General features: G+C 28.3%; 1 protein-coding gene across 1 annotated transcript in view; it reads right to left on the minus strand.

Moving 5' to 3' along the window:
• LOC145296653 (rho-associated protein kinase 2-like) overlaps nucleotides 1-22,093 on the minus strand; it is a 407,811-nt gene that overhangs the window by 55,102 nt on the left and 330,616 nt on the right. The window contains exons 14-20 of the mRNA XM_080142590.1: nucleotides 20,700-20,808; nucleotides 16,080-16,238; nucleotides 13,390-13,470; nucleotides 9,376-9,544; nucleotides 7,583-7,689; nucleotides 4,426-4,576; nucleotides 545-705 (exon numbers count right to left, since the gene is read on the minus strand). Coding sequence (XP_079998716.1) covers nucleotides 545-705; nucleotides 4,426-4,576; nucleotides 7,583-7,689; nucleotides 9,376-9,544; nucleotides 13,390-13,470; nucleotides 16,080-16,238; nucleotides 20,700-20,808 — 937 coding nt within the window. The remainder of the gene's footprint in view (nucleotides 1-544; nucleotides 706-4,425; nucleotides 4,577-7,582; nucleotides 7,690-9,375; nucleotides 9,545-13,389; nucleotides 13,471-16,079; nucleotides 16,239-20,699; nucleotides 20,809-22,093) is intronic.

A 22,093-nucleotide genomic window follows, 5' to 3' on the forward strand; every position in this document is an offset into this window, starting at 1 on the left:
TTGTTTCCATCAATTTCATATTTTGATATCTTATTGTAATACAGCTTCTTATTTATTTCCAAGAACTGCAGGTTTGTGGAACTTTCTATTGACTGCTTTCCTTCTACCTATAAATTTGTCTTTTCAAGACAAAAGTCAATAGGAATCATCTTTTTGATATTCATCTTTTATTCTTGTTAGCTCCTTACATAAAATGGCTTTATCCCCTGTCTGGAGCGATTTCCATAAAACACAGACACACACAAATATCTACATTCGTGTTATGAATAAATTTTACTCTATATTACAAAGATGTTTCCATCGTTTTGCATCAAATGTTAGATTGTGGTCAGCACAAGTATTTTATGGACAAACTAATCAAACAGATATTAGATTTGAAGCATAAAATGTCAAACTTAATAAATTTTATCAGAAAATGACGTAAAATTTATTTTTTAAAAAACAATCATTTAGCATAAAATTGATTTTCATGAAGCATTTACATAACAGAAAAAAAAAAAAAATAGACTACCCCCTCCCCCTCCAAACAAAAAAAAAAAAATACCTTTTCGGTTTCGGCTTTATTATCACGATGCATTTGCTCGACTTTCTGTTGGCTCTGTGACAGATCCAAAGACAATTCACTCTTTTCTTTCTCCAACTGTAATTTCTCGCTTTCAGCCACTTGCCTTACAATACGTTCTTGCTCGAGCATAGATTGCAATTCTGAAAGAGAAAAAAAACAAAAAAAAACAATGGCAGATTAAGTTTAAGCATTCATGTGTTAAATTCCAATGACCAAAGGACAGATCAGTCTACAATCATAATTTTTGTATATATTTTTTTTAATATATATATATTTTTTTAATATATATATAGTTTTTTAATATATATATATTTTTTTAATATATATAGTTTTTTTTAATATACATATATTTTTTTAATATACATATATTTTTTTAATATACATATATTTTTTTAATATATATATATTTTTTTTTAATATATATATATTTTTTTAATATATATATTTTTTTTTAATATATATATATTTTTTTAATATATATATTTTTTTTAATATATATATATATATTTTTTTAATATATATATTTTTTTTAATATATATATATATATTTTTTAATATATATATATTTTTTAATATATATATTTTTTTTTAATATATATATATTTTTTTAATATACATATATTTTTTTAATATACATATATTTTTTTAATATACATATATTTTTTTAATATACATATATTTTTTTAATATACATATATTTTTTTAATATACATATATTTTTTTAATATACATATATTTTTTTAATATACATATATTTTTTTAATATATATATATTTTTTTAATATACATATATTTTTTTAATATATATATTTTTTTAATATACATATATTTTTTTAATATACATATATTTTTTTAATATATATATTTTTTTAATATATATATTTTTTTAATATATATATATTTTTTTAATATATATATATTTTTTTAATATATATATATTTTTTTAATATATATATATTTTTTTAATATATATATATTTTTTTAATATATATATATTTTTTTAATATATATATATTTTTAATATATATATATTTTTTTTACTTATAATTTAGACAATATATTTTTCCATTACTGTCTTACACATGTTTTGCAATCATCTTGTAATATTTCTTTTATTACGTTTGTTATATAGTAGAGACCACCCTACGCTGATGGTGATTAAGTCAGCTATGAATCTTAACACACTGAGGCTCACACTCGGTGAAGTGCATGTAAATCTGTAACATGAATGAAAGATGGGGATGTAAGGTTGGTGTAGGGAGCAGAGGTCAAATGTTGCAGACAAAAAGTCCAAGAATGACATCACATTTTTGAGCAGAGGGAAAACTAAGGTCATCAAATCAATCTCCCAGTGGAAGCCATGCAAATGAGACACAATCAATAATGTAGAAATAATCTACAGCGAATGTAACTTGAACGTCAGTCATTTTAGTAAGTTAGAAAGTAAACAACTAAGATTACATTAGTCTCTCCCAACTCTATTCTCTTCAAATAAAACCTTGAAGGAAACTCAGCAAATGTCTCCCTTGTGTCTGTCTTCATAAAAAGTTTTATTTGTCTTAGTTAAATAGATAAGACAATCGATGGTCAATCATGAAACGTGGCAATGAGAAACACTGATTAAGAAAATAAAAAGGCTATGACATAAACAGCCACACACATATGTATAAAGATTTGTTATTGATGACGTTGCATTTGATAGTTTTTGAAAAGTTTCCAGTGTTTCTGTGTAACTGAAGGTATCAATGGAAGATTAAACCAATTTATAGAGTCAATTGAAATAAAAACATATGCGGTCTTGCATAAGTAGTTAAGAACTCTTGCTATGTCTCTGACGACACAAAATTACTATATATATATTTAATTATTCCAGGTTAATGTTTTCCAGAGATGAAGCAACTAGTGAATTTTTAACAAGGTTCATACAAGAGTACTCAATACTAAAGAAGGATAAAATATATTTTTAGTTGTTTCACATAAGCGTTAATATATTGCTACACATTCATGAGCATGTTTCAGTCAGTTACAAGTAATTCTTCAGGTGATATTGTTTATATGAAAGTAGTCTGTCCACTCTACTTTCGTGTAAGTAATATTGCCGGAAAAGCTCTCTAGATTCTTGTAACTGGCTGACTGAAACATGCTAATGAATGTGTAGTGATATATAAATGCTATATATAAAACAATAAAAAGTATTTTTAATACTTAATGGAGAACCATTACATCTTAAAATCCATTCAGTACAAATTAAGGAAAAATTATAAAATAGAAATTTACATAAGAATAAAGTTTTTTATTTTGCTGATCCACGATTAATAAAAACAGGAATCCTGTAAATCAGGGGAGATAAATCAGTTTGCAATTTAATCAAGAAATAATGAATGGTAGATTGACAAAAACTGATTTAAAAAATTTTTTAAATTAAAATTCTATTTGATCATTTTTGCTAAGGATACTTATTCTTGTATGTTACGTAAGTATATCAAATTGTTTTTACTTGGAATGTGATTTTCACCCGTATGTCTCATACTATGTATACGTCAGAATCTCTCTTAACTAACACCTATATCCACTTTGTCATATGTCCAGTAGGACAACCTAGGATCTTCTGAGGATTTATAAAACTAATGTCTACTATGATTTTCCTTGTCAATATAATAGTCAATATAATCTCAACAATAATCAATATAACAATATTATGCTGTGATTATTAACATTAAAATTTTTAATTATAAAATTATCTGCTCTTCCTTTCTAATTATTGCTTTCCAAGGGCATTATAATTGGATATTAAAAAATGCATTTTAAGTAAAAAAACTATTATGTAGAATTAAGTCATGTTTGCTTTCTGTTTTAATTTCCTGTTCTCACTTTCTGGTATATGTTTCTTACATGTCATGATGAGATTAGTGAAAATTCTGAATAACAATCGAGTAGAAAAATAATTACAAGAAATAAAAGTTACTAAATTTTGCAGTTTTTGTGGTTTAGTCCATTTCGTGATGACAAACTGATTATCTCCTCCATTTTAACTTAACTTTCACAATTTCAAATTAGAAAATGACAGATGGATGTTGTTTTTTTTTTTAAATAGTTCTTGCAGATCTTATTTTTCATAATTAAAATTTTTTCCCCTTAATTTTAATGTGACATACCTACTTGAATGATGCAGGGTCTATTAGATTTACTCTATGAAAGCAGACTTATAAAGCTTAACGTTTTCTCCCTTGAGTGCTGACGATTAGGTGGTAATCTCATTTTGGCCAACAATCTCAACAGTCATGATGATATACCTCAGGATCTGTTATTCATTCCTACACCAGAAAGAGGTAATAAAATGCAATAATAATTCTAAGGTGAATTTTGATCGGCTATTGTCTCCGCTACTCTATAAATTTCTCTACATGGCAATTGTGACATGATTGTTTTATTTTTCGCCAAAACAAATTGAATCGCATCTCCAAAATATTTCTTAATACAGGGTGACCAAAAAACAAAAACAAAAGCTAACTGGAGGCCATCTAGCACATATGCTGTAGAACGGAGAAAAAAATGCCAAAGACCCTAGTGTTTTGATGTAATGTTTTGAATATAATAAACTAGTTATGACCAAAGTTTCATTTCATTCAGGCAAACCACTAAGAAACGGGGCCTAATTAGAGTTTGACCCGTTTTTTTTTGGGGGGGGGGGTCACCCTGTATTACAGCCAGACATTTTCTATATTTGCATCAGCATTTTGTAAAGAATTATCCAGTGAAAACAGTTATTCTACGTGCGAAGTATTCCTGGAATGCAGGCATTAATTTGTGTGCACATTTCAATTCTGTTAAAGACTTAGATTACTGTTACTTCTACAAACCTCTGATAGTTGCCAGATTTGCTTCTTCCGATGTTGACGACACGTTTGATTGGCAGGCATTGAATTGAGTCATGGTTGCTTTGTGTGCTTCGATTTCCTGTTCCCATTTTCTCGTATACGTTTCTTTCTCCAGTTCCATGTTTGCTCGATCCTAAAAAAATATTAAAAAAACTTGTTTAAAATAGAATCACAAACACAATATAAAAAAAATAAAGTTAATGTCATTATTTGGACAACTATTCTCATCTTGAATGTTAGGTAGTACAGATCCTCAAGTTCAACAAGGTACACCTGAAGAAGGTCGGAGGTAACATCAAGCAAAATGTTGTGAGTACAGTATCCAAGATGAGAATGCTACTTTGAATAATCCAAATACAAATTATCAATCATTAAAAAAAAAAAAAATTCCGAACCATAAAGGTTATTTTTTGTTTAAATAAAATATCACTTTCTCCTATTTTCCTTGGCCTTACTCTGTAAACTGTCCCTACTACCTCAACTGTTCTACATTGACTAAAAAACTCCCATCCATTGTTTCAACAGTTTAATTCTGCACACCTTTCTCAATACTATCCAGATTTAATCTTTGGAGATCAACAGACTTAAGCCTGAATTCTAGTTTCTGCGTATCTATGCACACTTTCTGAAAATCTTTTTAATATGTTTTTAAAGAATATCACAAGTACATGTTCCATTTCATATCAGGAGTAAAGGTCAAAAGTAATATGTACAAATTCAAGAAATAAAATTAACATTATGCGAAGAATGTATTGTCACTTCAACAATGTTTTTTCATTTTGTCGATATATAGCAATAAATGATTAGTTTACTTTTTTTTATACTTTTAATTTTTATTTACAGGCTATAAACAAACAAAAAGTTTTGCCGAAGCAGTACACCATTGTCTCCACTTGTGCAGAATGCAGTTAGTCACGGAAATTACAGAAGCAGTCTACGATAAAAAAAAAATATGGAATATGCCCTGTATTTAAGAATTCAGGTGAAAAGCCATCTTCCTCTCAGTGCAGACCAATAAGTCTCCTGTGTGTCATGAGTAAGTTGTTGGAATTCACATTAAATAAAGTAGTCAACCACCTCAGCAGAAACAACCTTAGTAACATGCAATATGGTTTCCGCTCCACAAGATCTAAAGCAGATGTGCTAACGGTTATATCACATAGGATTAGTGAATCTCTTGACAAAGGCTTCCTTTCCAGGGCAATTGCTCTTGACATATTGAAGGCCTTTGATAAGGTATGACATAAGGGCCTACTTCACAAGATTTTCAGCTACGCTATCACTGGTAATGTTTTCTCAATCATTAAATCATTTCTCTCCGATAGGTTCATAAGAGTAGTAGTTGATGGGCAGAAATCAGAGGCCCACAGTATTAATGCTGGAGTCCCTCAGGGGTGCATCCTGGGCCCAACTCTCTTCCTGATCTACATCAATGATCTCCCAAAACACATACTTAAATCATTCGTTGACATCTATGCTGATGACACGACCATCTATGGCAACACATCAAAGGCCGTAAATGACAATGTTCTCTCCTAATTCGCTTTCTTCTAATCTTGAGCTAGTGGTATAGTGGGGGAAGAGGTGGCTGGTTACTTTTAATGCATCCAAAACCAAGCTTCTATCTTTACATCATCAGTGCTCTGATCCTCATCTGGCATCAATTGAAATGGATGGCTCTCGTCTTGGAGAGGCTCCATGTTTTGACAAGCTTTTGAGTTTGACCTTTACTCCTGATCTGAAATGGAACATGTACATCAGGTCTGTTGCCAAGGACACCGGGAAAATGGTAGGATCCTTCTACCGCTCCAGAAGATATCTCACTACTGATGCAATTCTCTATCTGTATAAAAGCCAAGTACGTCCAAGGATGGAGTACTGCTGCCACATCTGGGCAGGAACTGCTAAAAACAGCCTATCCTGCCTTGACAGAGTACAAAATAGGCTTTGTAGCTTAGTGGGGGATGCCCTTTTGGTTTCCCTCCAATCTCTCGTCCCCCCTCGCCAATCTTTCACGAGAAACATCCGTATGTTGAAACTACTGTCAATAATTTTACCCACTCTTTATCTGTGCCGAAATCCAAACGTAGATTCCATGAGCAGAGCTTCTCTCTTAGAAGTGCACGACTGTGGAACTCTTCCCGTTTGCCTGTTTCCCACCTGACTACAACCTGGATGTCTTCAAATCCAACATAAACAAATTCCTGACAAACCGCCCTCTTAAGACACTCAAATCTCCAATACTAATGATTGCTACAATACTATCTCATTGATTACTGTACACGTAATAACCCTTATCCCTGAGTGGCATCCGGGCATTGATAAGTGGTGACCCCCATGTAAAAAAAAAGAAAGTAAATTAAGAATAATAATTAAGAAAAAATTTTTTAATGAATACACAAATAACTGAACAATGATTATTCCCCCTTGATTAATGAGCCATGTAAAGATAAACAGCAAAATTTTCAACTTAGACATCCATCATCTTCATTTCCCTTTTTGTTTGGATTGTCTTACTAGATGTATTTGAATTTACTTGTAATCGGAAAGTATTTTTTTTACACATTCAAAAACTGATTTTGCATGTTCTAGATAACTTTACAACGCTGATAAAATAACAGCAAACTTAATTTCACATTGGTCTGTCAAGCAAGCATCTGCAGGTCTGCCATTTGAAATGAGTTACTTATCGAAGAAAATAAACATTTTTGTGTTTATAAATTGAGCTTGTGTTTTGCTTGGGTTGCCAATTCTTTATTGTAGCACTAAATCGATTGACTGACGGCCTTGAAGAAGACAATGGTGAGTGGATGTTGGATAGCGTCACAATTTATATTTACCAAATGTCACAATCAAAATCATTATATTCCTCCATAACTTTGGTAAGATGCCAGACACATCCCCCCTTCCAACTCAACATATCTCTCCGCCCGATACAACTTTGGCTTCAGTCATAACTGAAATAATCAACATTTGTCAAACAAATAAAAAAAAGCACAAATTGAAAAAAAAAAAAATTTTTTTAAATAAAAAAAAGAAAAGATTGAAAAAAAAAATTTTTAAATAAAAAGCACAGATTGAAAAAAAAAAATTAAATAAAAAAGCACAGATTGAAAAAAAAAAAATTGAATTGTCAAACCTTTTCTAATTGAAATATCGTTTGTTGAACGGTTTGGAGTTCTGCGTCCGTTTCACTTTCTTTCTTCCTTAACATTTCATTTTCATTTTGCAAGTTGTTAATTTTCACTAAAATAAAAATTGAAAATCACATAATTTTATAAAGAAACACATCGCAAAGAATAAAACAATTTTTTTAAAATGTGCTTTACTTAACAATTCAATAAAATATTAATACAACATTCATAATACAATTTATAAATAAATGGGTTGTGGCACAATGATTGGAGTTAAACTGATTGGTTTAATAATTTAATTATTTTTTTCCAATCAAGGATGTTGGAACATTGCTCAAATATTGTTGAAGACTATGCTTCATATCATTCAAAGAAGATATTAAAGAGAAGGCTTCAGCTCTTTTTTGAAATAACCAGGATCATGGAGTCGAGGAAGGTCAACAGAGCTGAGCCACTGCACTTGATCTGTTGACACTTCTCCTTAACAAAATGCGATTCGATATACAAAATTTTGAAAAGTGAACACTTGGCATATGTGAGGTGCTTACCAGCTGAGGAATTGGTGAATGAAACTGAAGATTGATGTTTTCAATAATGACTTTTTTTTGCTTTTTAAGATGTTTTAGTTTACAACAAGCCAAGATTTTGCCAGCTGCCACAGACCAAGATGATTATAAAGATAATATCGCAGGATTTGGTTGATTAAATTAAGAATAAACTATTTTTCTAAGATGCAAATGTCTTGTTCGCTTCATGTCCAATCATTCCTTTCAGCTAGCAGCTTGGTATACGGTTGTTTTTTATATATTACACTAGCAAGAGGTACCCGGCGTTGCCCGGGTGTTTGGGGGGGGGGGGGTGTTAAAAAAAAAATGTAAGTATGAGGATCGAACCTGAACCCTTGAGGCAAAGTTGTAAATTAAAGTGTGAAAAAAAAAACAAAAAACGTGCGATGTTAACCATTGCCCCACCGCGAGATGCTAACGGAAACACGTTTGAATTTATTTACTTAGTTGGATTTAGCAGGTGCCCGTTTTAAATGAGGTCAAGTTTTGACTGCGGGATAGTATTCATTTACTGCTGAACGCTTCCCCCCCCCACCCCCCGAAGATGTTATAGGAAAAAGACTAACCCACATGCGGCGAGCGACAAATATTGAATATTTATCTTCCCGAAATCGAACAAATTAAATAGACAGGCGAGCTTCGTTGTTAACTGTGAGATATTACGATTTGTATGTGACATAAAAAGTTTTAAAAAGTTGTGAACCGACCGACCGCTTCTCTGAAAGAAGCCTTTTGTAGACACACAGAAAAAGCGAACATACACACACACACACATACATACATACACACACACATACACACATACATACATACATACATTTTCGCTTTTATATTTATAGATGGCTTGCATTACAGTTTGAAATGAAAAAGTCAAGTATCATTGTGAAATTATACTTTAAACAGAAACATTCATTTTGAATGTGCCCCTGTCATATCAAAGAATCTACTGTTGATTTTATATGTTGGACCCTTCGGCTTGTGTCGTAACAAAGTGTCTCAAATACACTTATGGTGTTAGGCTGTGTAAGATGTTAACTTTGGTCAAAATCGCCTGCTTCTTTATTTCATCGGATCATTTCAATTATCGAAGACATTCTAACACAAAAACTATATGTTCATATCTTTTACAATAGTATCAAGGCTTAAATGACTGCAATAAATCTGATGAAAGTCGAAAATGCCACATAAAAATGAAACCTTGATGTGAAAACAAAGAAAAGGCGATAACTTACCTAACAAATTTGAGGATTGTTCTGAAACTTTCTGATTGATTGATGCCCGTTCTTCGTTGAGTAGACTATGTAAGTTTGTAATATCTTTTTCAAGCGACATTTTCGCTGCTTGAACTTCCGAGTATTTGCTATTCAGCTCCGTATAACTCTGGTCGACATGATTGTATCTCTGAAAATTAAAAAATAAAATAACTACAGCTCACAAATATGTAGGATAAAGATTTCTAAATATTATTTCTAAATATTATGCCACATTTTGGATGAACAGTGAATTCAATCTGTCATTGTTGGTGCAGATCAAAACAACCAACCCAGGATTGTCCGTTATGGAGGCTGTAATTTAGTAATAGTTTGAATGCAAAATACAATAAACACGACTTTCAAAATTATACAGATATTATTACAAAAACATGTTAGACTAAAACCATTTTTTTACACCTGCATTTTTTTTTTGTTTTGCTTTAAACTAAAATAAGCATTTAGTCAGTCTAGATTTAATATATTGGTCTAATGTTTTAGGATCTTAATTTCAACCAATTTAATTTATCTTCTTTTGTATTCAAACTCTTCACACACACACACACACACACACATTCCAATGCATACAAATATATAAAAGTTTGAACACAAAATATGACGTCATTTTGAAAATTGCAATTTAGAAAAGGTGTTGCATTTTAACACTTGACCACAATCACGTTTTAGAGTATGCGATATCAGCATAAGTCTATAGATATATATTTTCTTTTTCTTTTTTTTGCTTTAAACTAAAATGAAGTTTTAGTCAAAGTTTAGATTCAATATATTTGTCCTTTTACATTTTAGAATCTCAATTCTGACAAATCAGATTTATTGCATTTTGCATTCAAACTCTTCATTTGTAGGTTTGTATTAGTCATCAGCCTGCACGACTAGTATGACTGTGCTTTACATACAATATCCATTGAAAGGGAGGGAGGATGATGGATCAAACTTGAATTATTGGACAATAACACAGACAGAACAAAGGATAATGAGTAAAAAAACTACGGAATTTCTATGCATATGTGAACTGAAATATAATCCCCAAAAAGGAATAAACATTTTCCGGAATAAAAATAGGATGGGCAACTCATCTAATGACTCGTACGCAGCACTCTGTTATAAAAAAAAAAAAAGACATCAGAAAATCAAGGCCAGAACGCAAACGACAGTGGTGAGGATATCCAAGTAATTGGACCAGTGGATGAGATAAAACAACCCAGAATTTTCACCGGCAAATATGATCAACAGTTGGAAGAACATGGTCACATTATCAACAAAATTTGTATTGCATTGTATAATGAAAAGGTATCGAAAATACCAGTCAAGGAAAAGGACGATAGAGGAAGATGACCTTTACGAGAAATTTATTTTATTTATTCATTTTTTTTTTCTCATTTATTATTATTTATTTTTTCTTTTAATAATTCGTTTGTTTACATTTTTATAATATATTTTTACTTATTGCATTTATTTTTTATTTTAATTTAGTGGTTTATTTTTCTTTTTTTTTTTCAATATGAGCACGTCTTAACTCGGCAAGTGTGTGAGACGCAGCTGTTGAATTTTTGAACCACACGTGAGACTAGGCTGTTGATTGAAGCGGGAAATGCTGAAATCATTAGACGTCCCGTTTTTAGTCTATTGAACAGTTCAGTTAAATGCAATTCAGATAATGGGGCCTCAGATCAGTGAGGTGAGGGGGGGGGGGCTGATACGTGAAAAAAATGTAAAGAGGTAGGCCCAAAAACGGTGCGTATTCTCTCCTGATGCCCTAAAATCATCTGCATACCAGAATGGATTACCCCCCCCCCAAAAAAAAACGATAAACTTTATTATATACAAGTCTACAGAGAGACATTATCTGGAGATCAGAATGAAATATACCACAAGTTAAAACACCTGAAAAACGTGATTATATACAATTTCTGCAAGGTAAGCTGTTTCTCCCAAACAATATCTTCTGTTGGTCACTTGCTCCTTTGTGAGTTTCTGCTACTGTTCTGCTAGCAAATATTATTCTACATTTTTTTTTTTATTTTTATTTTTTACTTTTAACAAAAATAAGGTTTTAGTCAAAATCTAGATTTAATATATTCGTCCTTTAACATTTTATGATCTCAATTTTGACGAATCAGATTTATTGCATTTTGCATTCAAACTCTTCATTTGCAAGTTTGTATTAGTCAATACGACTGCAAGACCAATACGACTGCATTTTACATACAGCATCTACTATTCTCAAATAGTAAGCCATCTAAATAACAATGAAGTAATCAAGATTCAGCAGTTGTCTCCCTTATTTTCACTGTCTTATTCAAATGATTGTACAACAATAAAAGTTGATAGTTTATACTATTTTGTCAAAAAAAAAAAAAATAAAAATAAATAAAAAAATTTAAAAAATTTAAATAAAAACTTCCAAATCGGTTTTTTAAATCATAAAGAAAACAAAAATCAAATAACTTTCTGGTAATGTTAAAAATGAAGATTTTATAAATTTCATAAAGACAATTTAAATGACTTCAAGAGTTTGATTATACTTTTTTTTATATGTTCCCAATATTTTTTTTTTTTTTTAATGCATTTTTATTGCAACATCATTTTATTTAAAGGCACTTCAATAAGCACAATCCTACAAATAAAAATTGTATTTTTAAAATGTTTTTTTTTTTCAAACTTAGCAAACACAAAAATGAATTCATTACTTTAAATACAGTATTGCAACATTTTATCTAACAAATAAATTTCAATAAACAAATTATACACATAATGTTCTTGTTCAGAAGTTCTCAAATATTAAAAATAAAGAATAATTTGTATGATGCAGGTACCCATGACAAAACGAAAATATCATATTCCAAAAATCACATAAATTGATCAAGTAGTTTTATTTTTATAAAGAAAATCATTTTTAAATGATTAATTGGGAATTTGAAGGTATTACAACATAAATCTTGCACGTTTGAATTAGCGAGTTATCTCCCTTTGATTTTTTTTTTTTTTTTAAAGTTTAGTGCTCTTCTGTTATTCATAAGTTTGATTTTCTTAAAAATAAAACTACTTCATCACTTTAGATTATTTTTGGAATGTGGTATTTTCGTTTTATCATGTATTCGTACATTATACATGTTTTTTCTTTATCTTTATTTTTTAAATATGGAGAATTTTGAACCTACTAAAAGAAAAAAAAAAAACAAAAAAAAACGCTCATATTTAAGAAATATGAATTGCTACAAATTCTTAAATGAAACTGTACAAACCAAGTTTGTGTGAGAATATTCCAAGAATCAAAATGTTCATGTCGTTAAGAAATGAAAATAAATCCTGCATTTGAACTAAGTGGAGCTTTTTGGTTTTCTATATAACTTCCTCTGTCAAAAATACAGCTGGAGACAACATGTTCAGTTATTTTTTTATTTATTTATTTTTTTACACTTTCAGAAATCTAAAAACAATAAAAAAAAAAAAAGAAAAAGAATTTTCAAAAAGTCAAAGGACCTCATTGAATTCTAAGTATGTCACTAGAAAGCATTTTTTTTTTTGCGTTATTTTTATAAAATCCACAGCTGATAATCATTTCATAGAAATATTAAGATGTGTAACCATTACCGTCTATATATTAATGCTACGGATGACCCAAATTTTGTACTTTTCTTTTTAAACCTCATCTATTTTATTCGATGCAATATATAAAGTTATTTTGTCAGATTTCCCATGTTAGACTCAAATAACAATACACCATCGATATTTGATTCTTACTAGCAATTTCTTCCTTTTCATATTCTTCCTATTTACACTAAAAAATGTGTAATCACTTCATTTTCTTCCTAAAAATAATTATTCCAGCAAAGAAGATTACAATAGATACAATTTTAAACAATGACCTAAAAGATTCAAATTGTAAGGAATTCCATTTTTGCTTTGAGTATATCAGTGAAATACTGAGATTTGTCTAATGCCTAAAAGACCACTCGAAAAAAAAAATCTTACCTGGTTCAATTCCGAACACGTTTTCTTTAATCTATTCATGCTGTCACTATCAATACGTATTTTCTCTTCATACTCTTGGACCTGGATAAGGAAGAGGAAAAAAACATTGGATTATTTTATATGTACACACACAACAAAAACAAAGTTCCAAGTCATTGAAAATTGTTACTTATTTGATAATGTTTATGATCTATAATATAAATCTCACCTGTCTGTTTAAATGTATGTATGTATGTATGTATGTATGTATGTATGTCTACCTAAAACTTTTGACAGAGGGGACAGATTTTCACGAGATCAGCATCATTTTGAAGTTCGTTCCTTCTGACAACAAATATCGAAACATTGGCTAAAAACATTAATTCCTTCACTCAACCGGGCACTTTTCTACAGGAAGGGGTCGCTTTTTTCGCTGATATTTTTAAAAGTCATTTCCTCTTTTCGAATAACTAGCTTTAATTTAAGCATTCGTCACTTCCAGTTTGGCGATGGGTGCAACAGCAAAGACGTCATTTTTTTTTTTCACATTCTTTTTCTTCTTTGCGGTACTGGTTCAAGCCTGCCTACCTACTAACATTTTTTTGTTTTGCTCAACACACACCTCCAAACACCCGGGCAATGCCAGGCACCCAGGCTAGTTTAATATTTCGCAACATATACTCAGTTAAGGTCAATAGATTTCTGAAGCTGGAATTTCCACTTGTATAAACTCTACATTCCAATAGCAAGTTTATAATAAAAATGATTTGATTTTCCGAGAATCAATTGCAGAAATATTTTGCACAAAATTTGCCCAATGACAGATTATTTATTGCTATTCACCCCAAACAAGACACAGTGCCACTCGGATGTAAGAGTTTCTTATAATTGTTAAAGGAAAGAAGCTTAGTCTTGGCAGCATTGAATGTTATCTATATATGCCCCACTCAACTACAGACATGAGGTTTTAACTATTGCCGTAGATATGTGTTCATTCGTTTTCTCCCCATGTCTGTTATAGAGCACAGTGTCATCAAAAAATATACCCATCTCTGAGACAATTTTATCAGGGAGGTCATTTATTACATAGAAAAATGCAAACATGAAAAGTAATACGGTTAAGATTTAAACATGGAAATGTAAAAAGACTAGTTGTTAAAACTGGAAAAGAAAAATACAAGATTGTCTAGTAAAAAATATAAATTTATAACTTAAAATATTGCAGCATTAAGAATTTTTTTAAATTCAATTTAACATATAATCAATTCTTAATTAATACTGCGATATTTTAAGTTATTAATCTATTATATTAATTACTAGAATATCTTGACTTTTTCTCTTCCAGTTTTAACAACTAGTCCTTTCACTTTTCCATGTTTAATCGTAACCATATTACTTTTGAAGCTCACATTTTTCTATGTAATCCATGATTTTTCCAGGCTTTGCTTTGAAATAAAATTTTCTCTTTCACTTGTTACCTGTAAATTATTAGCGACAGTACAGCTGAACGACAGATCGTCGAGACAGGGATGAATTATTAGTGACAGTTTATTTTTATATCCTGTTACATCATCTCCGCAGTTCCAAACTGATTTGAAGGAGCGTAACAGATTTGGTTGCTATGGTAACCTACAGCCAATCCAAAAAAACTCTCCGTTCCTTACAGAATTTTTGAACGCAGTAATGTTATTAAAAGGTTTGTTTTACTGAACGAAAATTGAATATTTTCTTTTTTCCAAATATAGCTGAGGTGAACTATGAACTATAAAAATTGTTTGAAATTTGGTCGCAAAATGGGTGAGTGGTGAGTAAAGCTAACACTTAACCATATATCCAAACACTACGGTGTGTGAATGATAAGAGGAATAATAAAGCTCCACGTATCGACCCCCGAGGCACACTCACATTTATATCATGGTTTAACATAAAACCATTGAGAACAACCTGGATTTTTATTTTATTTAAGATTCATATCAAGTATTTGTCTAGTAATATCATACAATTAAATTTTCATCATGCATACCATATCAAAGGCATATGGTAACATCATTAGCAAATGTTAGACTTAAACCAAAAGTATTTGGGGATAAAAAATTTTTTAAATATATTTATTGAAATCATTCAATTTTGGCTGAAGTAATATCGTTTCAATAAAAAGGCAATTTTTTTTTTCATTTTACCATTTTTGGTGTAAGAATAAAGAGTAAGCACACAGAATACAGACCAATTCAGAATTTACTTGAATAGTTACAATAACAATTAGTGTATTTCTGACAAAGGGGAAAGAATTGGTGTTTTCTAGGTCAAAATCTACCCATATTACACTTAATGTTGACTAGGTTTTAACCTTGGAGCGAAGTTTTTTTTAGCTCCTTACATCAAGTGGCTTGATGCCTTGTCTGTAGTGATTTCTACAAAAGAAAAAAAAATTATATTTACTGAACAACTTTACTATTTATCCAGATGTTTGCCATAGAGTTTCATTAGTTCAAAAAATTTCTCACATAGAATCATTAAATTTCTTAACAGTAGCATGTGGGACTACTTTTGTCACAATATTGATGTCATCTAGCCTTGTGTAAAATTTACTGGAAAAGTACATACTCTAAAATAATACAGTATAGCTCACTTCCATGAAATAAAATGGAGTTGATTTGAAAAGTTCTCTAAATATGTAATGCAAAAGTATATTCAAACAAGAAAAGAATTACTTTTTGTTCTAAGCAAGCTATCTTGTCTGTTGTCTGCGTACTATTACTATGCAAGGCCAAACTGTTCGCCTGCTCTTGCTGCAATTGTTTCTCAAGGATTTCATATTCTTCTTCCTTTTTCTTACGAAGCTCTGCTTCAGATTCGTATTTCCTGGAGGCCTGCAAATAAATGAAATATACGTTAAATTTGAGACTAAATATCACATAAAAACATCTAGGAATAGAGCGTATACAGTTGTGCATAGAATAGAAATAATGACTGCAAGAATTTTTATAAGTTTTACTAATTTAAATTATGTTTTCAGTGAAGAGGGGGTAAGTAGCTTTAAAAAAAATGAAATGAGAGAATAACCGAGCAAGAACAAAAAACGAAAAGCAAGATAGAATTTGACAAACTAGAAAGAGATTAGAAGAACTCATGAATTTTGCTCAAGTTTTTTTTTTGATTGTTAAAAAAAATATTTAATTATTCTTTTGATTGTTAAAAAAAATATTTAATTATTATTTTGATTGTTAAAAAAAATGTTTAATTATTCTTTTGATTGTTAAAAAAAATATTTAATTATTCTTTTGATTGTTAAAAAACATATTTAATTATTATTTTGATTGTTAAAAAACATATTTAATTATTCTTTTAATTGTTAAAAAAATATTTAATTATTATTTTGATTGTTAAAAAAATATTTAATTATTCTTTTGATTGTTAAAAAATATTTAATTATTCTTTTGATTGTTAAAAAAAATGTTTAATTATTCTTTTGATTGTTAAAAAAAATGTTTAATTATTCTTTTGATTGTTAAAAAAAATATTTAATTATTCTTTTGATTGTTAAAAAAAATATTTAATTATTCTTTTAATTGTTAAAAAAAATGTTTAATTATTCTTTTGATTGTTAAAAAAAATGTTTAATTATTCTTTTGATTGTTAAAAAAAATGTTTAATTATTCTTTTGATTGTTAAAAAAAATGTTTAATTATTCTTTTGATTGTTAAAAAACATATTTAATTATTCTTTTGATTGTTAAAAAACATATTTAATTATTCTTTTGATTGTTAAAAAATATTTAATTATTCTTTTGATTGTTAAAAAATATTTAATTATTCTTTTGATTGTTCAAAAAAATGTTTAATTATTCTTTTGATTGTTCAAAAAAATGTTTAATTATTCTTTTGATTGTTAACAAAAATATTTAATTATTATTTTGATTGTTAAAAAAAATATTTAATTATTATTTTGATTGTACATATATATATATATGTATATATATATGTGCATAGAATAGAAATAATGACTGCAAGAATTTTTATAAGTTTTACTAATTTAAATTATGTTTTCAGTGAAGAGGGGGTAAGTAGCTTTAAAAAAATGAAATGAGAGAATAACCGAGCAAGAACAAAAAACGAAAAGCAAGATAGAATTTAATTATTCTTTTGATTGCTAAAAAATATAGAATTTGACAAACTAGAAAGAGATTAGAACTCATGAATTTTGCTCAAGTTTTTTTTTTTGATTTAAAAAAAAAATATTTAATTATTCTTTTGATTGTTAAAAAAAATATTTAATTATTCTTTTGATTGTTAAAAAAAATATTTAATTATTCTTTTGATTGTTAAAAAAAAAAATTAATTATTCTTTTGATTATTAAAAAAAATATTTAATTATTCTTTTAATTGTTAAAAAAAATATTTAATTATTCTTTTAATTGTTAAAAAAATATTTAATTATTATTTTGATTGTTAAAAAAAATATTTAATTATTCTTTTGATTGTTAAAAAAAATATTTAATTATTCTTTTGATTATTAAAAAAAATATTTAATTATTATTTTGATTATTAAAAAAAATATTCAATTATTCTTTTGATTGTTAAAAAAAATATTTAATTATTCTTTTAATTGTTAAAAAAAATATTTAATTATTCTTTTGATTGTTAAAAAAAATATTTAATTATTCTTTTGATTATTAAAAAAAATATTTAATTATTATTTTGATTATTAAAAAAAATATTCAATTATTCTTTTGATTGTTAAAAAAAATATTCAATTATTCTTTTGATTGTTAAAAAAAATATTTAATTATTCTTTTAATTGTTAAAAAAATATTTAATTATTATTTTGATTATTAAAAAAAATATTTAATTATTCTTTTGATTGTTAAAAAAAATATTTAATTATTCTTTTAATATTTAAAAAAAATATTTAATTATTCTTTTAATATTTAAAAAAAATATTTAATTATTCTTTTAATATTTAAAAAAAATATTTAATTATTCTTTTAATATTTAAAAAAAATATTTAATTATTCTCAAAGAGCAATTTTTGAAAGATCTCAGCTTATCGTTATAGAGGAGACAACAAAACTTAAAGATTTGCCTTTCTCAATAGCAAAACTCAGTTCCACTAGTGACTATTTTTTTTTTTTATCAAGATTCAATATTTAAAAAAAAAGAGAAATGTTTTTTCAAAAATCTTCATCTGCAAACAAAATAATTTTAGATATTCTTATTGCAACCAAACCATGTTCATTAGTTTTCATTCCAAAGCAAAAAAAGTATATACATTTATATTTTTCTATCATAATATTTTGTCTTACACATATTTTGTTGAATGACATACTAGCATGAGACAACTCATCAGAGACGGTTAATATTTTGCTCAGAAAAAAATAAAAAAAACAGTTCCAACGTTTTTTTGTTTTTTTTATTCACGAAAAAAGAGGATTAAAGCTGGTGAAAATGAATGAAAATTCTTAGGAAAATTCATACGATTCATAAAAAAACTTACTTAAGATATAATTGGGATATTTAAGGTGCCATATTTGAATTTCTATGATTATAGTTATGTTTTTGGATTTTTGTTTCAAAACTAAAAGTTAGAAAACTGTTTAAAACTTGGGAGATACTTTTTTCTTAAAGTATTATTAATAAAGGGATTAAATTGAACTAAATTTGCTCCTCAAAAGTCGACATAATCGAGAGGATACAAAACTAATGAGAATATTGTAAAGTGCCATCTTTTATTTTCTATGAAATGCTTACAAGTTATATATATATATATACTAGCTGTACCCCCTGTAATGTGTTGCTGTGGCTCAATTTGGTGTAATGTAAAATTCTAATAAAAAGAGAAAATGCATGTTTCTTATATTGTTAGTACAGCAATCCACTCCAAAAGTGTAAAAAAAAAAAAAAAATTGGAAAAAAATACAAAAATGGAAAAAAAACAAAAAACGGTACTCTTGCAGAATCTGATCAGGATCCTTAGGAGTTTCCATCAATCATGGCTTGGGCTCAACCAGCAATCAATGGATTAAGCCGAACGTTGCTAAAATGTTGGAATGGTTAATTGATTTTTTTTTTGTTTTTGTTTTTTTGTAATCAAAAATCTTACTTTTCAATTAATATTTTGGTGGGGGGGGGGGATACTATACATAGATTCGAAAAGTTGTCCCAAAGCAAATAAATGTAAGGTAAGGTAAGTTACGTTTCTACATAACTGGATAATTTGTTTGTTTTTATTTAATCTAAAAGGTTTAATCAGCTCGGAAAAGCACACAGTGTTTATCAATGTATCTGAAAAAGACAAATGGCCGTGGACTCTGTTGAATATGTTAAGTTTGGGAAAATAAGTAAAAAAACTATACTAACAGTGTAAGAAACCCACCGAATATATGTGACCGTGACATAGGCTGACATATATAGTGGATTTCTGACAGTATATTGTATAGTTTATTAGTTTTAACTTATTTTCCAAAACAACGTAATCAACAGTATCCGCCACCATTTATATTTTTCAAATACACTGATAAACACTGGTTTTTGAGTCAACTAAACGTTACATTAAATCAAACGGGTTTGTATTACTGAACACAGATCCGAAAAAGTTGTTGAAAAATAAATATATAACAAATGTTATCTAAAGCAAGATAAGTTACTTTTCTACCAAACTGGATAAGCGAGTTTGGTAGAAAAGTAACTTATTTTGCCTTTGATAATATTTGTTATACATTTGTTTTTTGGCAACTTTTTCGAATCTATGTGTACAGTAATACAAATAAAAAAAAATTTTTTTTTAAATATATCCAGTTAGGTAAAAAAAGTAACTTATCCTGCCTTTGAGGTCCACCTACACAATTTGTTTATAAATTACTACTTTTAAACGTTTCCGACGATGCTAAATAAGAAAATCTTATTTACAGTTTGCAGAGGAAAGAACGGCTTTCAGAATAAATAACGCCTACCAACCCATGTTAAAAATTGTGGAGGTAGACCTAAAGTAAAAATTTACTTTTTTTTTTTTTAAATAAATTGTTAGTTTAAAGCACAACACTATCGTGTACAACGGTTTTAATAAAGGAAAAGCATTCATAAATACAATAGATATCATTACCATATATAGATTAAAAAAAAAAAAAAAAAAACTATTAAATTGAGATTTAATGATTTTACTGAGCAACTCTCTCCCCACCAAAAAGTGCACATGAAATTCAGGCTTAATTTTTTGATTGCCTCCAATAAAAACTATTGAGTACATCATACATCAAATTAAAACAGAAAATTTCTTCCAAGTACAAAATCGACATTTAATTGTAATTTAGTCAATTTGAAATAACTGAAATTTACCTCTTTCAAATCATGTTTTAACAATCCGTTATTTCTTTCCAAGGCACGGTTTTCTCTCCGTAGAGCAGCTTCTTCTGCGGATAACCGATCCATTTCCTTCATCGATTGCCTACGAAAACAAAATAATAGCAATTTAATACAATAAAATTAATGCGACATATGTAAGAAGGATAAAAATTTGATGGCTTGAAAATATCACAGGAATCAAAATTAGAAATTTTGCCAACAGAAAACAAAAAACGTAGAAAAAAGCCTCCAAAAGATGATTACATATTTTAAATCAATATTTTCTTTGGTAATCATGCCGAATAAGGAATGTGCTAGCATTGGAATTTTGCAGGCAATTTACATAAACCTCTGAGAGGTGCCAAAACGCTAAGCCAATGAAATCGCAGTAGCCAACTTCATTTAAGAAAACACTTACTATTATTGGTTTATTATAAAAAAATATTGATTTTAACAAAAGTATTTTTTTAAAGAATCACAAACTTAAAAAAAAATTCCTTCAAGAAATATTGGTTTTCAAATATACTTAACTTTCAAACTTTAATCGTAGTAATAAATAACTCTTTAGCCACCAAATAAAAAAATAGAATTTAGAATAGTAGGGAGATCATTTTGGCATATAAATTTCAAATATAATTTTCTGCTTATTACTACCTTTTAGAGCAGTTAATACTCCAAATTCTTTTGATATCTTTTTCAATTAAAAGTTAGTGTATATATATATATATATATATATATATATATACACACACACATACAGTAACTTTTTCTATAACTCTTATTCACCATTCAAATAACATTTTCAATATATGTGCTGAAAAGCAAAATATTTGTTTATTCATAGCTGAACATTTTTCTAATCGCATTTCATTTCCTCTGATGATAAGAGCCATGGATTAAGGAAATAAAAATAATTTTTCTCTATATATTCTTTGTTTCATACAATAAATTCTTAACTTGAATATATTTTTATGTATATTTTAATTTACAGAATCATTAAAATTATATATTGCTCTATTTTTTAAATATTGAGCTTTACCTTTTTTGGCTAGGATCATCCTGAAAGTATTACCTCAATGTAATATCTGACAGGATAATTCACTTGATCTCTAATCTATGACTTATCTCACTTAGAGAGAGAGAGAGAGAGAGAGAGAGAGAGAGAGAGAGAGAGAGAGAATCAATAAAAGAAAATGACAATATAAAAATATAAAATGATGTATACAGATTTATTCATTTATTCAACAAGGATGATACATCAATTAGAAGTGTAGGATAAGTGTAAACTCTTTATACCATGGTATTTCGAAGTCTAATGCTTCTCATCAGAAGAGGAGAGAAGATGCTAGGTAACATAATAGGGATGTGACATCTAGCGATGGTTACAT

The sequence above is a fragment of the Euprymna scolopes genome, chromosome 17, assembly GCF_053919585.1.
Source record: "Euprymna scolopes isolate OS-2025 chromosome 17, ASM5391958v1, whole genome shotgun sequence".
NCBI lineage: Eukaryota > Metazoa > Mollusca > Cephalopoda > Sepiida > Sepiolidae > Euprymna > Euprymna scolopes.